The sequence below is a fragment of the Ochotona curzoniae genome, unplaced genomic scaffold (assembly GCF_017591425.1).
Source record: "Ochotona curzoniae isolate NIBS_2020 unplaced genomic scaffold, NIBS_Ocur_1.0 scaffold_2476, whole genome shotgun sequence".
Taxonomy (NCBI): Eukaryota; Metazoa; Chordata; class Mammalia; order Lagomorpha; family Ochotonidae; genus Ochotona; species Ochotona curzoniae.
Window position 1 is genome coordinate 9,896,295 of NW_024467095.1, and position 23,279 is coordinate 9,919,573.

The following is a 23,279-nucleotide window of genomic DNA, read 5'->3' on the forward strand; positions in this document are numbered from 1 at the left end:
ACTGAGGGATTTGAAGAAGTGATTGGAATGAGGGACCAAACAAATGGAATAAGAGAAAACAGGGAAAGATGGGAAGAATCTGTGCCATGGAGATCCCAGGAACTATTGATAAGTTTAAAAGCAGAAGCCATAGACTTACAGGTTTTTGTGAGTGAAAGAGGACCATACTGTGTGAAATAAGATAGTCCGTTCAACATAATACCCTTTACTGGCCAGATCCCTTAAGCGATGGTTAGTGTTTATATTTTATTTTAAGATGGAAGAGAAGTCTAAGTAAACTACTGCTTTTTTCTTGCTTTTGCTAATTTTATGCATTAGAAAAATCTTTATTATCTTTCTGAGTTGAAATATCACAGACCACCCCAAAAAGAAAGTCTTCAAGTTCTAGAATAATTCAAATTTCTTGCCAAGGACATTGACTGTAATTTTTGCTTAAAAATCAGTACTTTCCTATTATTTCTCTGGGTTGCAAATGAATGGTTTTAAGAGAAATTCCTTTGCTGTAAGCTAGCATGTGTATGCCCTCATGCTAGGAGCCCATCACATGCCAGGCAAAAAATCACCATTTGGGGCATGAATCCCTAGTTCTCTGTGGCTGAAAGACAGAAGCAATGATAAGGGGATAATGCGATGCCCAACCTTTTGTGTCATCTCTAGATCTCTTATCTAGCTGTAAGTTACATCTTCCTGCATCCCAAAGGCTAGCATTTTTGAAGTATGAGACCTGTCTTCCACACTTTCATGGATAAGAATAACCAACCATCCCAAAGTAGGTTAACTATTCTGGATAACTCTGCCTTCCACATCTGTGTACAAGGGGAGAATCAGATCGAACAGATAAGATTCTGTTAGTGTGTTCTCCTGATTTGAAAAACGAAGTTCGATGGAAAGACCCAGAATGAAATTTAAAAGAGCTCTAGCAAGTAGCCACTTTCCTTATTTATCAACAATTGCTAATGACCCTCCTGATTTCTTTTTTTTTTTTTTAAAACATTTACTTGCTTTTATTGGAAATTCATGTTTTAAAGGGAGAAAGAGAGACAGAGAAAGATCTTCTGTCTGCTGGCTCACTCCCCAAGTGGCCACAATGGCCAGAGCTGAACACATCTGAAACCAGGAGCTAGGAGCCTCTTCTGGGTCTTCCACATGGATTCAGGGTTCCAAGAGTTTGGGCCAACCTCCACTGCTTTCCCAGGCCACAAACAGGGAGCTGGATGGGAAGTGGAACAGAAGGGACCTGAACCAGTGGCCATTTGGCATCCCAGCGCGTGCAAGGCGAGGATGAGGTTACTGTGCTGGGTCTAACCCTCCTCCTTTTGAAAACCTCCTTTTTCCCTTTCAGGGGACCATTACAGAAAGCCCTTATTAAAACCCTAAACTGTATTTGATGCCTTTCAGTCGGCCTGGCTTCTACTCAAAGGGTGGCTTCCTCAGGGTTCATTTGCTCTCATGTACAGCTCTAGGAATAACAAAAATTCCATCCTGGACCAAAGTAGAGCCGAGAGATCAACTTTCGTAGATAGGAAGTAAAATCTTTAATTTCTCATGCACTCATTTGCCAATTGTTTGCTCATTCAATTAGCATGTACTTACTGATACCCTGCTGTGTTCCTGATACTCTTTTTTTTTAATTATAAAGTCAACAAGAATTCCAACTTCCATGATGTTCATGCCCAGGAGTAAGCAGTGAAATACAAGCAGAAAAAGGCAACCCTAAGATTAAAAAAGAAGAAAATAACCTTACTGGGTAGTGAGTTCAGGGAAGATCATGAGGCAGGAATAGAGAGTTAAAGGGTGGCTGCTTTAGATCTGTGGCCCGTCATTAGAGCTGCTCTCAGTTGTGTAGAGGGGGCTGTGGTTTGGGTTGTCTCTCTTCATGTCTGTGCTTGTTGACGATCTTTGTGTCTGACGACGGGGATCCAAATATGCACTTTAGTAAGCAAGTAATTTTTTCTTTTCCACAGCCAAGGAGAAAGGAGAAAAGAAGTTGTTTGGTTTCTCTTTTGTTCCCCTGATGCAGGAAGATGGCAGGACTCTTCCGGATGGCACACATGAGCTCATTGTGCACAAGGTACTGTCGGTCTCCTATGGGCGACAGGCTAAGAAAAGCAGGGCAGTGTATCAGCTCATTCCCTTGGTCTCACTTAAGGAAACAGGAAAAAGAAAAAGGACTGAAATGAATATTCTTTTGTAAGGTTGCTGACAGTGAAAATGTCTTTTGAAAAAAGTACCATTTCTATATCCAATGTCATCTTCTAAAAAAATGAGAAAGTTGCTTTTTGTTTGTTTTTTTCATCTCAGTTTAGGGGTAAGCATTTGGGTAAGTCTTCAAGCCAGTTACACCACTTTGTTGGGAGTAAATAGACCTTACAAATACCATTTTAAATACTGCCAATGTGTGCTTTCTTGCTGAGATCTTCATATCCACATATGTGAATTTAGTTAAGCTAGGTCAATATTCCTTTTTTTTTGGTCTGCCATTCCAATTAAGAAAGTAGGGAACCATATATATTTTATCATAACAACTTTATTTTTATTTATTTTTAAATGTTTTTGTATTTGAAAGGCAGAGGTGTATACACACACACACACACACACACACACACACACACACAGAGGGGATGGATAGAAATCTTATTTCCCAAGTGGCCAAATAACTAGAGTTGGGCTGATCCAAAGCCAGAAGCCAGGAGCATCCCCCAAGTCTCCCATGTGGCTAGCAGAGGCCTAAGGATTTAAGCCATCTTCCACTGGCTTCCCAGGCATGTTGACAGGGAGAGGGATGGGAAATGAAGCAACTGGAGTCAAACTGGCATCTACATGGGATGCTGATACTGCAGGCGGCAACTTTACATGCAGTGCCAAGCACCAGTGCCTATCATGACAGCTTTAAGGCTGATCTTTTAAGTCAGGAATTCTCATAAAAATATTTGGAAAAAAGCGTGCTATGGTAGGTAACAAAAACAAAATTGACAAAGCAAGAACCCATAGGAATTATCTGAGAATATTAATAATGTGTAAAATAAAATGTATTTTCAAAGTACACATGTAGTTTTCTCCTTTGCATTTCTGTTTCTACAGTCATGCCCTATTCCCTGCCCTTTTGCTACGTCGTCTGTCTTAACTGGGCCTTCTGGCCTGGGGTTTGTCTCCCTCTAGCCCAGGCTCCACATTAGAGGGAGCTAAGGCATGACTCGTCAGGGATTGATTCCTTGTTTGAGAGCCATCAATCGCATCTGGAAGCTAAGAGAACAAATCCTGGGATTCTCAGCTGAGCACTTCCCCCGGGCTGTGCGGCTCACCACTCCTGCCTCCTCTTGGATGCTGCAGCCTTGTGAGGCTCACTCCTTGCACCTGCCTGCTGTTTGCTGCCCTGCCCTTGGGGTTCTCCCCTGCCTTCCCCCTAACTGTCTCTCATCCAATCATTGGGGCTTATCTTGGCTACAGCCTCCTTCCGGACCACCGCTTGCATCCTCACCTTTCCATATTTCCAACTAGCTGAGTAGCCCTTCTTTGAACTCTCAGGGTGTTTGCACACTCCTCTTGCCCAATTATCTGCTGATCCCTTTGCTTAGCCTGACCAGATCTAGAGCGCTTCTAGAGCAATAGCTGTGTCCGAGGGGCCCCTGTGAAGATTTATTGAATGAATGCTGATAATTACAAACACCAACTTTCCCTACCTTTGGAAAATTGCTAATAAAATGAGTGGAGATACACCACGTGGCTGGTAATTTCCGTTCCTCTGCATGTGTGTTTATCTCTGTCTCTAATCACCCATGTTCTAGTTACTTGCTCATTATGTTTATTGGCTACAAACTATAGGCAGGTTCTGGGAATATAGTGGACCACAAAGTAGTTGTATCCCTTTATTTGTGGCACTTAGAGTATCACTCTTTCATGAAGAGATCTAAAGCAGCTATTGGCAGGAAAATACAAAATATTTTAAAGCAGAGTAACCAGTATAGCAAGCAACTTATGATGACCTATTTAATCTCACCACTGGGTCTGTGGTTCACTTGTAAGAGATAAATGCCAGGCAATGTCTTCAGCTACAGTTTTCCAAAAAACATACATATAGACAGGTGCCTGTGTAACATTTAATCTTGGCTTAGAAAAGGCAGGACTGAGTTGATTCAAAGAGGGCTTGCTAACAATGAACTTCCAAAGAGGAGTCAATCAGGTATATGAGAGTAGTATGGAAGAGTTTCCTACTTGAGGGTTGTAGGGTGCTTTTTTGGCAAATGCTAGCTGTTCATTCACACCCTGGTCAACCTTCTAAATGACTGTGAACAGTGCCAGGGTTCTCATTTGCTTCATAGATCCTTATGCCTCAAGGAGCAGAAGACAGGTAGCAAGACTTGCTTCTCCAGGGGACCATCCAGGAGGCTGGCTGACACTGAACCCCACATAGAAATCCATTCAGCTGCCTGCCTGTTGTCAGGGCCAAGGCATTTCTCAAGAACAGGGCTTTGAATCACTTCCGGTCCTTACACATGTTTTAACTTAGTACAGAATTTGAATCGTTTTGAAGCTAGAACCACTTTAAGCACAGATGCTCTCAATGAGTATTCTCAACCACAGAAGGTTCTGGATAATGTGTGAGGGTTGGCTGTTTGAGGGCAGAACAGCTTGTGTAGTTTCAGCTCCCCAGGAAAACCCCCAGGTAGCTGAGCTTTCTTATGAACAGTCTCTGTTATCATTGCTTACCTAAAGAGCTGCAAAACCCTTGCCAAGTACAACAACTTCTGTTTGGGGTCTGCCCAAAGCTGTGGGTTTTCTTTCTTTCTTGTTTAACTGAGCCAATAAGCTCAGTTTCAGCTTAAGGCCACTTGCAGTTTATCATTAAAAGGCTATTACCAGCATAATTCTTACCCTTCTTCCGCCATGGCAGGTAAGCATGCAGCCTACTGGTAATTGCAGCCTTAGCTTCATTATTTTAGAAGAAAGAAAGAAAGAAAAAGATGGGAGTAGGGAGCAAGAGAAATGGATTTCAAATCGTATCATTTTATATCATTGTGTTGAGATGACCATGATGGGTATTGAAAATATTCTTTTAAGCCTTCCAATTGGAAATAAAATTAATCCTAAATCATCTGTCAACATTGCCTCTCTATATTCAGACCTAGGCAGGAGGGCGTTACCAGAGGAAATCACAGTTGTTATAGATTAGCCTCAACACTGCAGGCAAATGAATCCATCCCCCTCCCCAATCAGTGCCCACCAGAGCTGTTTACAAGACTGCAAGATTTCGGCGTTGTCCCTGTTCTCCCACTTCCATCTACTCAACAGAAGAAAACAGGCCATCAGACAGGAATTTCCTCAGCTTCCTCTGCTCTCTCCCAACCACCTGCAAACTTATCTACATCCTTCTCTCTTTTCCTGTTTCCTGGCTCAGGGGACGGGATCAAGAATCCTTCTGTCCAAAGCTGATTCTTCCACTATTTCCTTCAGGGCCTCCCTCCTGCCTGAAGTCTCCAGCCCCTGTCCCTCCTGTCACCTCCCTTCCTCCTGCACCTTAACTATTTCCTTTCTTCTGACACTATACCGTCCGGTTATAAACTGCACAGTTTTTCTCTAAAGATTGTATTTAAATAGACACCGTGCCACGCCCTCTTTCCTTCCCAGGATGATAGCAGGCTGACAGGGAAGAGCCAGTCTACACTCACTGTCTCTTCTCAAATCCTGTGTGCTCCCCACTGGCTTCTCTCACCACCAGGCAAGCGACATTTCTCTCCCAAGGATGCTAGTTCCACCCGAGGGTCAAACCCCCTGAATACTTTTAAAATCTGTCCTTGCTTAGCTTCCCTATAACATGTAACATTGTTGAGTGTGCATGTGTGAACTCCCAGGTGCCATGGTCTGACAGTGTTGTTGGTTCCACCCTTCATCTTCTTGGAGCAGTTATCCCTTTTTGTCTTTACCTTAAATGTTGATATAATCACAGCTTGAACCCTCAGCTGCACTCCCCCACCCCGCTGTGTCCACTTAAATCCACCTCATCTACTTCATTAGTCGGCTTACCACACGTGTGTGTGCTGATCGCTGGGTGATCTGATTATCTAGTGCAAAACTTAGGCCAGCCTACTGTACAACTTCAACAAAGTGTCCAAGGAATATTTCAAACAGAGCATGCAAAAGCTGAGTTCTTATCTCTACCTCACCTCCATTGCTTTCTGATGTGAACATACACCTGCAAGTTCTTCTTGTCTTGCCACAGTTACTTCACCATCTAACACTGTTGGTACATTACTGGTCAATTCAGTGTGCTCATTTGTACGTTAATGAAGAGAATTTAAGCCAAACATAATATCAGAGTTATGGGAGATTTTCTTACTTAAGATTATTGGGGTAGTTCAAAGGTTGTTTTTTTTCTAGCTTTTTTTTTTTAAACTATTGAAAACCTGCATGCTCTAGCCATACTAAATTGTATCTAGTTGCTTGAGTATGCTTGTACTTTTTTGTACCAATTAATGTTAAGGTATTTCAGGATAGAAAGGAAAATTGTAAAAAAAAAAAATAGTTTAGGAAATTCCCATTTGCTTTTCACTCAGCATCTCTTTATGTTAACCTCTTACGTAAATAAACTATGACACGTTTATTGGAACTCATTTTGGTACAGTATTGTTAACACAAAGAGTTTTTGAGTTTCGCAGCAAGTTTTCCATTGATGTCACTGTTTCCATCCAGGATCCACATTGCAGTTGATGCGTGGATTCCACAGTTCCATACTGTGCTTTTCTTTCCCCAAGGCCTTGACATATATGGTTCTTCTTTCCCCCACCTGCTTAGTGACCTCTGCCCACATGCAGAACTCAGTGACCAAAGCCATGGGGCCCTTTCCCATTCCGGCCTAGCTGCCCTTTCTAAGCCTAGCTGGTATGCACTGGTCTTCATTCCAAAATTAACTAGTGAGTGTGGAGGTCTGACATGGACTACCTTCAAGGAAAGGGCCTTCTTTGTTTCTCTGTTACTTATTACTAGACTGAAGGACTGGGAATATAATAAATGTTTAATAATGAATACTAAGAATGACTAGTCATATTGAGAAAGTCCCAATAAGAAAGTATTTTAACCCTGAAAAGCTATTTAAATGTTCTTTTCATTAGCTAGTAATACAGAGTTCCAAATGAACCCTCTGACTTACTGTGTTCTTAAAATTTTATTCTCTACTACTCACAAATTACAAACCCTTCAATTTGATTAATATGCCCTGATTCTGAGTGAATTTTCTTCTTAATAAATGATAACTGTGGCTCCATCCGTCACATATCTTGTATAATTGAAAATACCACGTTTCTGAAATGTTACTCATGGCTGACCACAGTAGCCCTCTTTTGGGTGTCTAAAAAGCAGCCCACGACATAATGTACCACTTATTGCTGGACCAACTGATTTAGTTCTGGAGAAAGAAGCAGACCCATACATCAAGCTATTTAGTTCAAGGGAAATGGGGTCTACCTCTGCTAGCACAGGACCTGCATGTTAATACCTGTGTCAGAGTGTGAGGAGACAGGTCTTTTTGGTTAGCTCCTATTTCAGCCTCAAGGATTGGGAAGCAGAGAAAAGGTTCTCACCTCCTCATCGAATGGTCATAAATTACCTCCAATCACTTACATAGATCAGAGCCTATCACAGCAAACACAGAGGCCATCTTTGTGTCGGTGTCATAGTTTTGTTTGCCCATTCAGTAGCAACATGTGTTCATGTTGTGTCATTTCTCTTAGAAAGAATGGCACAATTAGTTCTTCCCCATTGATCCTCTGTCACACTTTTCTTGTAACATGCCATGGTTGTGGGTCCCACAAGAAAATACCTCCCTCATGGAGAGCGTGTGTCTTATTATTCTCATTGCCTTATTGCCTGGTCTGTGACTGTTCTGAATTCAGTGAAAAGAAAAAGAAAAATTCAGTATGCCAAAGCCAAGCATTTGTTTCATGAGCAATCCCTAGAATACAAATGCCCCATATTTTATCATCCCATCCTGTTGTGGGGATAAGTGATTTTTTGCCAAGGTGACATGCATCTCGCAGACATGCTCAGTGCGAGAATCTGTGAGCTGCAGTTTGGGGCTGCCTAGTCTGTACCATGTTGGGCTAGTTAAACTGCTGCCCATGACCTGAGATATCTCATATCCAAATTCAGTTTCAAATTCTGCCTGTTCCACTTCTGATATAGCTCCCTGCTAAGGTATCTAGAAGACTCTTGGGTGACCCAAACGCATGGAACCCATGTAGGAAACTGTAGTGGATCCCAGAATACCTACTGGGATTGTGGTCATTTGTGGAGTAAACCAGCAAGTGAGACATTTTTCTCTCTCTCTGCTCCTACTTCTATTCTCCCCTATACCACTCCACTGCTCAAATAAATAGATCTTTTTGGAAAAAAAAAAAAAGATTCTCAAACATTCAGGTATTCAACCACCACTTTTTCTTGATATGTTAAGCCCCAGCACAGGCAGTGCCCGAGCACATTCAGGAGCCTCCTTGACTCCTCTTTCACCTAAGAAGAAAATCATTTTCTCTGGGCCACCTCCCAGATCAGAATCTCTTCTCCCACCTGGTGGAAGAATGCTGAACAATTGCGCTGTGACTGCTGACTCCCCACCCTCCACGCTTTTCCTATCTGAGGTGGAAAAGGTTTTCTGCTTAGAAGACTCTTGCTGACACTACTCCCGCCCTACAGGGCTACCTTTTGGAATCTGATCTCTATTCTTAACCATTTCATTGATGGATTCCCTTGTCAGATGACCTACAGCCTTTTTGTTGAATCCCAAGCTCCTGTGTCAAGCTCTTGTCTACTACTTGTCCTTGTGTCAACCTACATGCACATGATCCCTTTTGTTCCCTGCCTGGTCTTAGAACATGGAATAGTCTGCACTAACAGCTCAGAAGTTGATTGCATTTAAAATGATTTCAACTGTAGGCACCACACCAAGTCCTCTCCCCAGGAATAACACACTTATTTTATTTTATTTTTATTTGTTTTGTTTTAGAAAAGTGTAATTGTTTTGGGCTTTTAAAGCTGTACCTCCTATTCCATATTTTGTCTATAAATGAATACATTTTAAATTCACTATAGCAAAACTGAAGACTTAGAACATCAGTGTAAGGAGATTATATTCTGTAAGAGTTATAAATGCTGGGCCTTGTGCAATGGTTCAGTGCCTGAATCATGGCCTTACACATGGGTGCCAGTTCATGTCCCAGCAACTCCACTTCATATCCAGCTCCCTGCTTGTGGTCTGGGAAAGCAGTATAGGACCGCCCAAAGCATTGGAGCCCTACACCTGTGTGGGAGACCCAGAAGAAGCTCCTGATGTCAGATCAGCTCACCTCCAGCATGGTGGCCACTTCGGGAGTGAACCAGTGGACAGAGGATCTTTTTCTCTTTCTCTCCTCCTCTCTATAAATCTGCCTTTCCAATGAAAAATAAGTAAATTTAAAAAAAAAAGAGAGAGAGAGAGAGAGATCAGTATTGGCTCTGACGTTAGTTTACTGGCATTGAGCTAGTCACATAAGCACCTCAGGTTACAGTATCCTGTCTCCTAGGATTGCTGTGATGGGGTGATGCACATGCTTAGTACACACTCAGCAGTACCTGACCTGCAGTATGTTTTCATCAATGGTAGTTGCTTATACTTCTTTTAAAATCTCTGGTATTAATGTGATGTGTTTGGGATATGGGCTGAAAACCCACATTTTAAAAGATGATGCTATATATTTTAAAATAAAATTTCTAAAGAGAAATAGATTAAAACTTCCAATTCTGTCCTCTGTCTAGCATCATTCTATTGGTGAAAAAAAATGTCAATTTTGAATCTTTGGTAAATTTTCTCATTCACAGGTTCCTGCCAGTCAAACAATAGTTCCTATTTTTCTTTACTAAATTGGTGACAGAATTCTCCTTTTTCTTGCCATTCCCCCATCTTCCCTTGCTCCATCCACTCCATCTGCACCAATTCTCATACCAGCATTCTTGTAGTAGGTCTTGAAAGAACTTTTGTGACCATGTCAATGACTTTTCTGTGCTTCAGTAAGAATTTAGCTATAAGAACCTAATAAGTGGGCCCTTATGGTAGCCTAGTAGCTAAAGTCCTCTCCTCACATGCGCCAGGATCCCATATGGGCACCAGTTCTAATCCCGGTGGCCTTGCTTCCTATTCAGCTTCTTGCTTGTGGCCTGAGAGAGCAGTTGAGGATGGTCCAAAGCCTTGGGACCGTGTATCCATGTGGGAGACCCAAAAGAGGCTCCTTGCTCCTGGCTTCAAATTGCCTCAGCTCTAACCATTGTGGCCACTTTGGGAGTGAATCGTTGGATGGAAGATCTTCCTCTCTGTCTCTCCTCCTCTCTGTATATCCAACTTTCCCATTAAAAGAAAATAAATATTTAATAAAAATAATAATAACAAAAGAACCTAACAAGCTGCAGTGCTTTAGACAGACTCCAAGGCTGTGGTCGTGGTCCCCAGCCTTGAGGAAGAAGTGATTGGAACCCAAGTTGGTTGAACTGACTTCACAACAACGGTTGATCCAGGAAAAGGCAGCCTCACTCCTTCTCAGTGCCCCTGTGGTCATTATGCAGACATCATTTTTCATAAAAGTGGCCAGGTTGCAGCAACCGGTTGAGCTTGATGAAGAACTCCTACCATACCTGCTAAGGGGTGGCCAGATGTGCTCAAGCAGCAGGAAGTTGATTGAGAGAGATGGAGAACAAGAAATGTTACCTATAGGACAGAATCTCAGCGAACCAGTAGAACATTCCAGACCAGAGCAGGCTCCAGACCGAAAGGGAGAAAGTAGCCTTCCAGGCTTCCAGATTATCACTTTGCCTAAACACTTTCATTTCAAGTGTTCACTTTATAGTTATTTAAATAATTGCACCCTCTCTCTTGGAAGGCACCTAGCCAGGCATCCTGCAGGAAGTCCACCTGCTCCCTGTTCCTTGTTGCGTCTGCAGTGTTGCTCAGCCTGTTGCTGTGTCTCTGGTGCTTCCTATGAGGCAGATGTTGAGCCCCCCTCCTAAGAACACACTGCAAAGGGTGGGTGTATCTTTGCATCACCCTGCAGTGCAATGATGGCAGCTAGATTGCTCTTGTATCATCTTGTTCTTCTTCCTCACCAGTGGGAAATAATCTGCGTGAGTGTTCATCCTATGAACGTCCTTTTTAATCAGCTCTTCTGCTGCTGTTTTTAACATTCAGTGGCAATCCTTGACTTCAGAAATCATGACAAATAGAGATAAGAAATCTTATTTCCTGTTAGATTTGTTTGCTGGCATTTTCTGTGGAGATTTCCCTCACATAGTAGAATTGTTAGAAGACCTGAAATACTATTGTCTTAGTTATCGTCTTTCCAAATAAAGGACGTTTACCAACTGCCTCCCAAGAGAGGTCTCAGGAAGAATGTAAGCATGAACGCATTTTTTGGTAAAATGCTCTGGTCACTGTGAATATGTTTTCCTTTGCATTTCCATTTTTTTTTATTGGAAAGTCAGATATACAGAGAAGAGGACAGACAGGGAGGAAGATCTTCTATCCGATGATTCACTCCCCAAGTGACCACAACAGCCAGAGCTGTGCCAATCTGAAGCCAGGAACCTCTTCTGGGTCTCCCATGCGGGTAGGGTCCCAAGGCCTTGGACTGGCCTTGACTGCTTTCCCAGGCCACAGGCAGGGAGCTGGATGGGAAACAGGGCCACTGGGATTAGAATCGGCACCTGTATGGGATCTTGGCACATGCGAGGAGAGGACTTTAGTCACTAGGCTACCACACTGGGTCCTGCATTTCTAATGTTAAAAGGTTTTCTGTAGAAGCCAGCAAGGTATCTTCAAGCTAATCCTTATGCCTATGGAAACTGGCATCTCAAATGGATGCCAGGTCAGTTTTCTGGCTGGTCTACTTTCAATGTAGCTCCCTGCTTCTGGTCTAAGATAACAGCAGCGGATGGCTCAAGGCTTCCGGCCACTGCACGCATGTGGCCGACCCAGAGGAAGCTCCTGTCTGCTAGCTTCAGATTCACAGACTTTGGCTATTGAGGTCACTTGGGAATGAACCATCAGATGGAAGATCTTTTTCTCTTTTCTCTCTGTAAACCTGCTTCTCAAATAAAAATAAATATTTTTAAAAGTTTTCTGTATTACAATTCTTTTAATAATATCATGAAGTTTTAGAGACTGAGTGGAAACTCCAAATGTTGAAATCACTTGATGTTGTTGAAATCACTTGATATTGTTATGTATCAAGTGACAGAGCTGAGGCTCAAACTCACATCTGGCTAAATCCAAAAGTAATGTTTAGTTCTTTAATAACATTTTCATAGCAGCCAGATTCTGTATAAAATGCTGTTTGGAACATTCCCCCAGTTCATGAACACGGGAAAGGAAGATTATACTTAATAATTTTTATGAGTTCTGTTCCCCTCCCTTTTTAATTTATTACGTTAATATTTTGCACAGTGTGAAGAAAATACAAACCTTCAGGATACTACCCGCTACCTCAAACTTCCCTTTTCCAAGGGCATTTTCCTTGGGAATAATAATCAAGCCATGAAGGCCACGAAGGAGTCCTTCTGGATCACATCTTTCCTCTGTTCAACAAAACTCACCCAGAACGGTAATGTATCGCTGTTGTCTCTCAGAACCCTTGCCCCTCCGTGTCCATGTCAGTCTTGGTCAGCATTCTCAGCGACCACAAAAGGTGCGTGCAGAACTTTGCACTAGAAAACTTGTTGATCTTCTTCTTTGTGATTTCCAACCAAATGGAAGCAGTTGTAATCCAAAGATCTGTTGAATACTTGCCTTTTAAGAAGGACTTTAGAATGATCCCAGCAAGAGATCCAAGAACACAGCTCTTAAACTACCAAAACTCATCTGCTTTAGGAAAAAAAAAAAATACGCCATCACCTTAATCTTTTGTTTTATAGCTTCATAAACAGTACTAATTGCAGACTCTAGATTAAAGGCAGTTTTTTTGTTGTTGTTGTTGGTTTCATTAGATGGGTATTGCTTTCCTGTTCCAGCATTTCTTTTTATGTCACTGATTGTTTAGCAAGTTATGATTAATAAAACAAGCCCTTCTCTTTGGCAAATTGTTATGAAAACATGCTCCGGAATGAAGGAAGTAAATGAAATGTTTTGAATTCTTCATGGTTGCCATAAAAGGATTCCAGCTTGCTAGCATCCTGGATGTTGTTTTAATAAGCTAGATTGATTGTATTAGAATCTCTGCATTATAAGGCATCTATATCTCCTCCTGAGCCTGGTAGCTGAGATGCCCACGTCCTGTACAAGAGTGTCCGAGTTCAGTTCCCATAGTTCCCAGCTCCAGCTCCTTGCACATCCTGATGTTACTTTGGGAGGCAGCAGTGATAACTAAGGCCACTGGATCCCTGCTGCACCTGTCAGAGAGCTAGCAGCTCCTGATTTCCTGTTGCTGGCCTCAGTTTACCCCAGTCTCAGATACTGTGAGTCAACCAGAAGATTGGGGCGTTGTCTCTCTCTCTATCTCATTCATCAATAAATAACTGCATCAATCAGTTTCCAGTTCTTAAACTTCGACAAGGAGTTCAGTAGTACTGCATTCCTTTTGGAGGCCCTCGGACAGAGTATTTGTTTCGTACCTTTTCTGAGCTTCTGTAGGCTGCCTGCATTCTTTGCCTCCTGGATTTTGTCTCCCCCAAAGCTAGCAGTGAAACATCTTCACGTCTCTAACACTGGCCTTCCTCTCTGTTTTAAGAGTTTGTTTAATCATATCTGTGAAGTCTCCTTTGCTATGTAAAATACACTTATTCATGATTTCCAGAAATTAGGATGTGGCTGTTTTTAATGGGCATTACCCACCACACAGGTATACCTGATAATAAATTATCTGCTCTCAGTTACTTGGCCCTGGCTCCAGAAAGTGTTTTGATTCTAGGGCTTAAGATGTTAGACCCACGCAGGAAGAAGGATGTGGGTGGGGGGTACACAGCAACAGGGAACCTACATTCCAGAGAGAACCATATCCTGAAAATGGCAAATTGCTACTTTGAAAACAGAGAACATTTTCATGTATATCCACACAGGTAAACTATTTATGAAATCAGTGCATTAAGTATATTCCATGTGGCTGGCAGAATCAGAATTCTGTGCAGTGCTTGACTCATTTTTGAAGACTGATAAACATGTAATTGCCATTTTGACTTTGATTAACCTTGTCAAAGGAAGACAGCTCAAAATGAGCTGGGAAATGAACAGCATGTTTCCCGAGATGGAAAAGGGGGAGGAAGTTAGTTGATCTCTCTGCTATTTACATGCTAGACACACATCTCTGTATAGAAACAATCCTGTTCCAAATTAGAATTAAATTGCTCTTGGAAAATATACAATTTCCATTTCCTCCCCAGTTGGGCACTTAGTAAGTGATGTGGTCTTTGCAAATAGTTGGGTTGTTTTTTTTTTTAGGGTCAATTTTCATTCCATGATTCCTACTGTGCATCTGTCTGACTGTGTTGAATATCTGCAATTGCCCTGGCACAGGTCATGTCATCAGCCTGTTTTTACAGATATTTAGAGCTGGGCATATAGACCTACTGAACAAATATTTATATAGTCCTAGTTTACACCAGTGTATCTTTAAGTGGCTAAAACACAGTCTTGGGAGAAGACAGTTTAGCCCTAACTTACTATTCCACAGTCTAAGACCCATCTACCTTCTGGCAACAAAGTTGGGCAGATCCATCCTAATCTGGTGGGATAGCTGCTCCCTGCTCCCCTCCTGGGTATCCCACACTTCTGCCTCTGCGGTGCCACCATGTGGTCAATAGAACCACTGTCTTCCCACTCCCATTCTATTGCACAAAATCCTGCCCACTCCTTCAAACGGAAAGGGAAAGAGGGCCAGGCTAAGAAGCAGGGGTGAAGGTGGAGTGGGAAGTGGGGAGCGAATAGCAGGGGAGAAATACAATGAGGGATTATAAAAGAGAAGGTTCCTGAGAGGGGAGGCATCCTGAAGTTAGATACAGGAAGAAGGAAGTAGGAGGGAGGGAGGCAGCACACAGACCTGGAGCATAATAGAGTCCTGCCCATGTCAGCCTGAGTCTCGCTCTGTAGCAATAGCTGATATTCCAAATATAACCAATCTGTGTTACAGTGGTTTCAATCATGCCCCCAGGGTGTTTCATTTAGATTTGAATATCAAACGTTTTTAGGACTTTTTGGTCAGGAAACCACCAAGTCAGTATTTTTTTTTAATCCTCTGTTTTGCTCATTCTAAATGCCTCTCTTTCCCTTATCCCCATTGGTTGCAGATGAACACCTCTATTTAGTACTGAATGCTTTGCCATGAAATCCTTTGGTGAGCTTTTCTTCCAAATATGGCTTTGGAGGAAGTGGCTCCTCCATTCTCTTTTGATTCCTTTGCATTTGCTCATTTCTGTTCATTATATCTGTGCTTTCTTTCTCCTCCTAAATACCTCCTTGATTGCTTGGGGTTTTGTAGTGTTTGGTTTCTTTGTTGGTCTCTTAACTTTTCCCATTTGGGATTTCTCCTAAACAAGTACTTTTCAGTGGGTTTTTCTGCTCTTCCCTCTGGAAACATCTCCTGGCCTCCCTGGACAGCGCTGAGCACTGAGGCCTGCCCTGCTGGCTTCATTCCTGTCATGCAGGACCATCAGAGGTTCCCATCACCTCCACTGGTCTCCTGACGTCCCATGGCCTGCTCCCTTTGGTGACTAATGAAGTCAGTAGATCCTCAAGGCCCTTCTAGCTTCTCCTCAAGAAAGATGAGGGAAGCGTGTATTCCCTGCCCAGGTGAAGAGCATCTTACCAGGCCTGTTGGGTTGACTTTGTGAAAGGGAAAAAAAATGGAGATCTGGGGTCTGTGATTGTTTAGAATCGGCAGCTGTGTGGAGTTCCGGTTGTGGTATTTGCAAATCTGACACCTCACTAGGTGTTCTGACAGTTCACTGGGCGTAATGTCATTGTGCAAAAACCTTGTAATCTTGCACGGTTTGGCTTCCATTGTCAATAAGAGCGTCGTTGCTGGGTGGGAATGGTTGCCAGGGAGAAAGTTGTGGGCTGGGAATCCAGTCATGAATAAAACAGGTTTCCAGCTCTCAAGAACTCTAATCTTACGAGGAGGCTGCAGAAAATTATTCAACAAATGCTTGTCCCCTGCGTGCTTCTGTTCCTCATGCTGGAAGTACAAGAAGTTCAAACTCAGCATGATGTTTTTCTCTTGGAATTGGCTGTCCAGTTTGTGGGAGCTGGACAAATAAGTGCCCTACTGTACTAGGGATATAAGTGACTAGGAGCACAAACACAGAGAGGGTTATTAGCCAAGGCCTTGGAGAAAGACTTCCTAGTCCCATCAACGTCTCCCCTGAGAACAGAAGGGCAAAAGGAAGGCTTGCAATGGAGGAAATAATGCACTGTAACAGACGCCATCCTAGAGGGAATGTGGGAATGAGGCCCCGGGAACCTGTGGGATAAGCCACCAGGCAAGGTGGTCACCAAGTTTAAGAACTCAGCTTTCACCAGCAGGACACTCTGACATGTGAGGCTGCTCTGCTGTGACTAATCTGGCTCTTCTGTTTGGAAAGGTGACATGCTTGATCTTTTGAAATGGAGAACCCACCCAGACAAGATCACAGGCTGTCTCTCTAAGTTAAAAGAAATCGATGGCTCAGAGATAGTCAAGGTAAACCATAGTTCATTTCCACTCTTGGAAATTCATCATATATACTTTTGGAGTGGAGGAACAGATATTATTTCACTCATTCATTGATTACTTCTTTTTACAGTTCCTGCAAGACACACTGGATACCTTATTTGGAATTTTAGATGAAAACTCTCAAAAATATGGCTCGAAAGTATTTGATTCTTTGGTAAGAATTCAGTTTCATTGAATCGTGTTTTAACAATTTTTCTCCCCTCCTTAACTAAAGAAGGTACTTTCAGAAACCTGTACTTCATCACAGTTTGTTTTATAAAGAACCCAGACATCCTGATTTGTGTTCAGTTTTACAAAGCTCAATTGTCTTTTTAGGTTCACATAATAAACTTGCTGCAAGATAGCAAATTTCATCACTTTAAACCTGTAATGGATACTTACATTGAGAGTCATTTTGCTGGGGCCCTTGCATACAGGTAAGGTGCTTTACCTTGTAATTGGTTCAGAAGCCATTCCTTTTGTGCTTTTCTAAGCCAAAGCAGCTATAAAAGGAAAGTTAGGAGTTTCTAGGAAGAAATGAGGCACAACACTGAAGTGTCTCTTGAGACAGTGTCTTTCCTCCTCATATACCCTTTTTAAAAATAGCTTAGAACTTGTTCCAAAGGGGAAAAGAACTTCCTGAATTCTACTCCTGAGACCCAAAACTACAGAATTTTGCCTCTTTGTGTCTGTATTTCACTTGCAATGCTTTTGTCTAAAATGTCTGACAATTTCACTTTGGCCATCAGAAGCCCCACTTGATAATTGAACTTCTTAGTTATAGATGTCTTTAAGAAAGATGAATAGAACACCATTTTTGCCTTGTTACCCATTTGACATCATCATGCTAACTGCGTGCTGGGTACTATTTAGTTGGGCCTCTTTTGCCACAGGTTTTTCATGCGCAAACAACCAACCAAAAATATTTGGAAAAATATTGTGTCACTACTGAACAGGCACAGAAGGGTTGTCCTGTCCTCCTTCAGTGAAGTGTAACAATGATTTCATGTAGCATTTGCATTGTGCTAGATATTCAAAGTCATCTAGAGATGATTTAAACTGTACATGGAGATCTATATAGATTCTATGCAAGTAGTTCACTATTTATATAAGGGGCAGGAGCAACTGCAGGGGGCTCCTAGAACCAGTTCCCTGTGGATACCAAGGAACAGCTTTACCTGGTGGTGGTAATGTAAAGCCTTATCCCTGACCTCAAGTAAGTTGAGTCATTGGCGTCTCACCCTTTGATTGATGCTGCCTTTCTTGCCAGTTCAAATTGTGCTGCGAAAGCTGAGTGAGTGAGGACTGCTCTGCTCCAGCTGGGACCTGCCTCCGTGCAACCTGGTTGATAGCTAGCAGTTAGCAGAAGGCAGCAGCCTTTCTCTTTCAGTCCTATGAACAACTTCTTCCCCATCTTCAGCTTTGCTTAATACAGCCCTACAAGAAACCCTGTTTGCACAACCCAATAGGTACTGCTGTTCTGCCCAGTTTTTTACCTTAAATACCCATGAGCATATACATACATAGTCATCTATTCCCAAAGATGAGTGAGAAGAGTTTGGACTCTCTGCTATTTATGTGAGTCATAAGAGGATGGTCGGTGATCATATTAGCATTTGTGCAACTTGGGTGTTCATCACCAACTGGGATGTTTTTAGATTGGCATTACCAACTTAAAACTCAGCATGATTTTTTGCCAGGGGTGAAGGATCAGCAAGCACAGTTTTGAGATATTGGTCAACTCGGGCTAATACCTTGTGCCATGGTGTAAAGAGAGCATTGCCTCTAGTGGAATGGTCAGCAGAAGCTGGTAAAAAGATACTTTCTGGTGTTTCAGGTTGGCTGAGAATGCAAAAGATTCTGTCCTAACCAGACCGGAATCCTTTATGTTTCTTTTGTAAAGACTTTTCTAGAAATTTTCCTCCTCAGTACATCTTGATGATAAGCCTTGCTCTTCTCAAAGGCAGGTCACAGATTAGCTTGTCAAGTCCAAGGGTATAACTTGGAGGGGCACATGTTGCACTCATTCCTCCTCACATCCACTTTCCCTTCAGCTTAATGATATTCCAACAAGCTACATTCCTGGTGACTGAGGAGAAAATCCAAAGTAACATTGCCCATATCAGTCATATTTCCAGACATTTGTTTAGGCAGTGCCCCTTTCTTTGATGGTTTTGTTTAGACTTATCAGGGACAGTGGGACTGGCGGAGAATGTCCAAATGACAGGGGTCAGGAGGAAGTCTTGTGCTTCAAAAAGAAGCAATTGTGTATACCTGCAAGTTTAGAAAAGATTCGAAAAAATTATTTTATTATTGTGCAGCAGAAAAATACAGGATTTGATAGGGAAAGACACCTGTTCATGTTACAAGTCTTGGAATTGTTGGCATTTACCTAGGATTTAGGCAGTATGCACATTGGTCCCTGTGTTTCAGAGATCTCATCAAAGTGCTTAAGTGGTATGTGGACAGGATCACAGAAGCAGAGCGTCAGGAGCACATCCAGGAGGTGCTGAAGGTAAGGCCACACAACAGATGGCACATGATACAGTCCAGCAAAGCTGTGACATGGTGGTGTTAAACTCACTGGCCATCCCCACATTGACAGTGCTGACATATCACTGACATTTCAATTCAAGGATCTTAATCAGCTTAGGGCTGCTCCAGAGCTAATGAGATTTGAAGGGATCTTTGCCAGGCTTATCCACTGGAACTGCTCAGAATTGGATCCTTGGTCCTCTGGGTTCCAGAATGCTGGAATTGAAGTCTAGGTTTGGCAGGGAAGAGAGCATTTATCAATGAGGATAACAGATAAAGCAGTTAAGCTTAGATGTTTCTGACTCTTGCTTCCCTCAACCTGATAAAGACCATTTCAAGATCACAGTGGCAAAGTCAGGAGGTGCAAGGTCTTGTGGCTGAACTCTTCCCACACCTCTGAACCCTCTATGTTCAGTTGTCTTACTTGCCAACATGCTAAAAAAGAATACCAGACCTCTAAGGCATTTTCCAGGCACTTCCCTGATCATCTTCTGATTCCTATTTTTGAATGGAATCCTATTGGATATCACCAGGTAAAAGTAGATAACATATATATTTTATAAGAAAAGCATTTTGCTTGGGACAGGTGTTTGATCTAGTGGTTGAGATGACTGTGTCCCACGTTTAACTAACTGGATTCAGTGAGCCCAGCTCAGGCACTTGATTCCAGATTTCTGCTAATTGAGTCCATGGGAGACAGCTGTGGTGGTTCCAGTAAGATGTTTATCACTCACATGGGAGACCTAGATTTAGTTCCTGCCTGTGGGTCTAGCCCACACCCAGCTCATTGCCCAGCCCTAGTGGATGTTGGTGAAGTCAGTCAGTGGATGGGAGCTTTCTCCAGCTTTGTGTGTGTATGAGGGGAGGGTGTGGTCTGGCTTTCAAATAAAGTTAAAGAAAGTAAAAGGAAAGCACTTTGCTAATTCTACATTTATTATTTTGGTCTGCAGATAAAATGCTAAATAGGAATCTACCAAAACAAAGTGGTTTTTGAAAACTTGTTATCTCTTGGTGACTAAATTAAAGAACTGTCGTAGAATCGAAATCGCTTAGTGCGTGTCACTCTCCAAAGTTACAAGGAATTTTTTTAAAGCCATATAGATTTCTCTTCCATTAGAGGAAAATAACTCTTTTCTCTACACGTAAATGCCATTCAGAAACCTCACAGGCCGTTTCTGTTTAGCTCAGCAGTTTAGAAGTTGAATGTGATGCCTTGGTTTTAATGCTGTATCGTTATTAAATAAAGACCCTGGACATCCTTGGAAACTAACTTTTAAAACTCTCATTTGAAGGCCCAAGAGTACATCTTTAAGTATATAGTGCAGTCTCGAAGGCTCTTCTCCCTGGCCACTGGCGGGCAGAACGAAGAGGAATTCCGCTGCTGCATTCAGGAGCTGCTCATGTCCGTCCGCTTCTTCCTTTCCCAGGAGAGCAAAGGGTCTGGTGCATTGTCTCAGTCACAGGTAATTATATCCATCCCTGCTGAATGGAAGAAAAACGTGAGTGCTTCTTGTGTATTCGGACACACAGCATGAAGGTTTTCCTCACTAGCAGTCTGTTGTTACAGTGATCTTTGTAGCTTAACCATCTTTATGAATAGACGTTTAAACTCACCCACCTTGGGGCAGTAGGCCCAAAGCAGAAGGTGGCTTGCCTTTCCCCAGGGTCCTCACTGTCTGCATGGAGAAGCCATTGTTTGCACCAGCCTCATTTCCACTCATCTGCAGACACAACACTGGACATGCTGTCACTAGCAGCCCCAGGGAAGGAATTTCCCGAGATCCAGTCTATTGAAGTTCTTTTCCCCAAGATTCGCACTGCGTTTTCATCTGTCAACTTGAGAAACATTGGCTTGCACTTGGCTGAACTCTCATGTTGTTTTACTTTATTTAACTTGACCCTAATTATCCAGGGACTGATCTTACAAGACCACTGTTGAGCTGCTGCTGCCAGACTCTATTATCTAGAGTAGCCCCATGTGTCTGCTTGTTTCCTTTTAAGAGCAGAAGCCATCCACTCTCCAGATAGCATGGCTGTGAATGTGTCTAAGAGATCACTCTGATGATCTGTTTCTGTATTGTCCTCGCTTCTTTTTGTACCTCTAATGCTGATGAATTGATTAAAAGCATGTTGGACCTAAGCAGCCTCTTGCCATTCTCTGGAGGCCAGAGAGTATGATATCGGAGAACTAAGATGTAAAATAGGAGACGAGAGGGCCAAACTCAGTCCTTAGCATTATTGTCCTAATTTGGTGCCATGTGACATACAGAAGGAACAGTATATAATTGTATAACACCAGAAAAAGTCAGTCCTCCAGTAGCACTGTTGTACTTTACAACTGTTTTGGGGCTGTTCCTTCCCCACTTTGCAGCAGTAGATTCATCTGGGCAGGAACACAGCTCAGGCTCCTTGAGCTGTCTGACATTTTGGCCTCTGTAGTCAACAGGATAATCACTGCACTGCTGCTGGAGACCACAGTACCAAATTGCCACTAACCAAATCCTACTTAAAGCACTTGATATTTGAGAAGGATAATCCTGCAGGCTAACCCTGTATTTCTTGAGATCAGCGTTCTCCAAACTTTACGTCTTCCACAAAAGTAACTTAAAAATTTGAATTTTCATCCTGAGATTTTTCTTTTTAATTTACACCAGCTGTTGGGGCTAAAACTTTCTTAATTCACATCTGAAAAAGAAAGATTTTCTGATTTAAGAATAAACTTACATCATGGTTTCTTATTTCCCAGGTGTCGAGCAGATTGTATCTTCTATAGAGTTAATTGTACAGGTGTTTCCACAGAATCACTGTCTCTGCCCCAAATCTACTGAAGTCTTTATGGTTTTGTGCAGTATCCCTTACTGAGGACTAACTGTCCCCCGAAGGCAGAGCACCCCTCCCAGCAATGCTTCAGGTGGGATCAGTAGACACAGATTTGGCTGTGCTGGTTCTCCTGGAAGATTAACTTAATTGAGGCCTAAACCCAACTCACTGAGGACGATGTCCTTGACAGCCATGCCTAGGGCAGGACTAAAGTCTATGTCAGATGATGTGGCAGTGACTCTTGGTTACCCTCTCTGTGGACAAGCCCCTAGTCCTAGAATCTCCAGGAAAAAGGGCTGAGAGAAAGAAGTGTCCAAGGCTATGCTGCAGATTCCTAATACTGATCTTTCCTGATCTGTCTCAGATACCAGACAAGTCAAACCTGATTAGTACTTAAGGCAAAATCCCTTGTCTTGTTATAATTCAATTCATTGTAAGTTCCTTCTTCCTGTATCCTAATTAGTAGAATATTATCAATAGGAACTTACCTTTTTTTAAAAAAAAATTACCAGTTTTTATTGGCAAGGCAGATTTATACAGACAAGGGGAAAGATCTTCTATCCACTGGTTCACTTTCCAAGTCCCTACAATGGCCAGAACTGAACCTATTTGAAGCCAGGAGCTAGGAGCCTCTTCTGGGTCTCCCACATGGATTTAGGGTCCCAAGACCTTGGGCCAACCTTCACTGCTTTCCCAAGCCACAAGCAGTAGCTGGATGAGAACTGGAGCAGCCAGGACACAAACCAGTGCCTCTATGGGATCCAGGCACATGCATGGCAAGTTTTAGCCACTGAGCCATCACATCGGACCCAAATAGTGATTTTTTAAAATAAAGTAGCCTCAGGAAAGAATGGATTAATTAAGGGATCCCTGAAGAAAATCATCTTAGTTGACACCTCACTAAATCAGAAGGCTGCACTCTTTGCAGACTGAAATGAATTTTGTGCAAATATGGTCTTTAACAGGGAATACTGAGTTACTAGTTTTAAATATATGTCAATAAATTTGCACTTTGAAGAAACAAAGTGCATAGCTATTGGCTGAAGCACCTTGTGCATTTTGGTGGCTCTGGCACCAGAAACAGGTGATGGTTCTTCTACATATTTTTGCTGCTGCTCTGTTGAATTTGAATTTGCTCTCATATTTGAATTATCAATGCATGTAGGCTCAACCTACATTCCAGCTACACTTGAATCTCGGCATTATCCCCCAGTAAGGAAAAGCTGGTCCACTCTA

General features: G+C 42.4%; 1 protein-coding gene across 1 annotated transcript in view; it reads left to right on the forward strand.

Moving 5' to 3' along the window:
* Window positions 1-23,279, forward strand: part of DOCK4 (dedicator of cytokinesis 4) — a 350,501-nt gene that overhangs the window by 231,221 nt on the left and 96,001 nt on the right. The window contains exons 16-22 of the mRNA XM_041002001.1: window positions 1,965-2,071; window positions 12,455-12,611; window positions 16,579-16,676; window positions 16,780-16,863; window positions 17,025-17,125; window positions 19,122-19,203; window positions 20,516-20,686. Of these exons, the coding sequence (XP_040857935.1) occupies window positions 1,965-2,071; window positions 12,455-12,611; window positions 16,579-16,676; window positions 16,780-16,863; window positions 17,025-17,125; window positions 19,122-19,203; window positions 20,516-20,686 (800 nt within the window). The remainder of the gene's footprint in view (window positions 1-1,964; window positions 2,072-12,454; window positions 12,612-16,578; window positions 16,677-16,779; window positions 16,864-17,024; window positions 17,126-19,121; window positions 19,204-20,515; window positions 20,687-23,279) is intronic.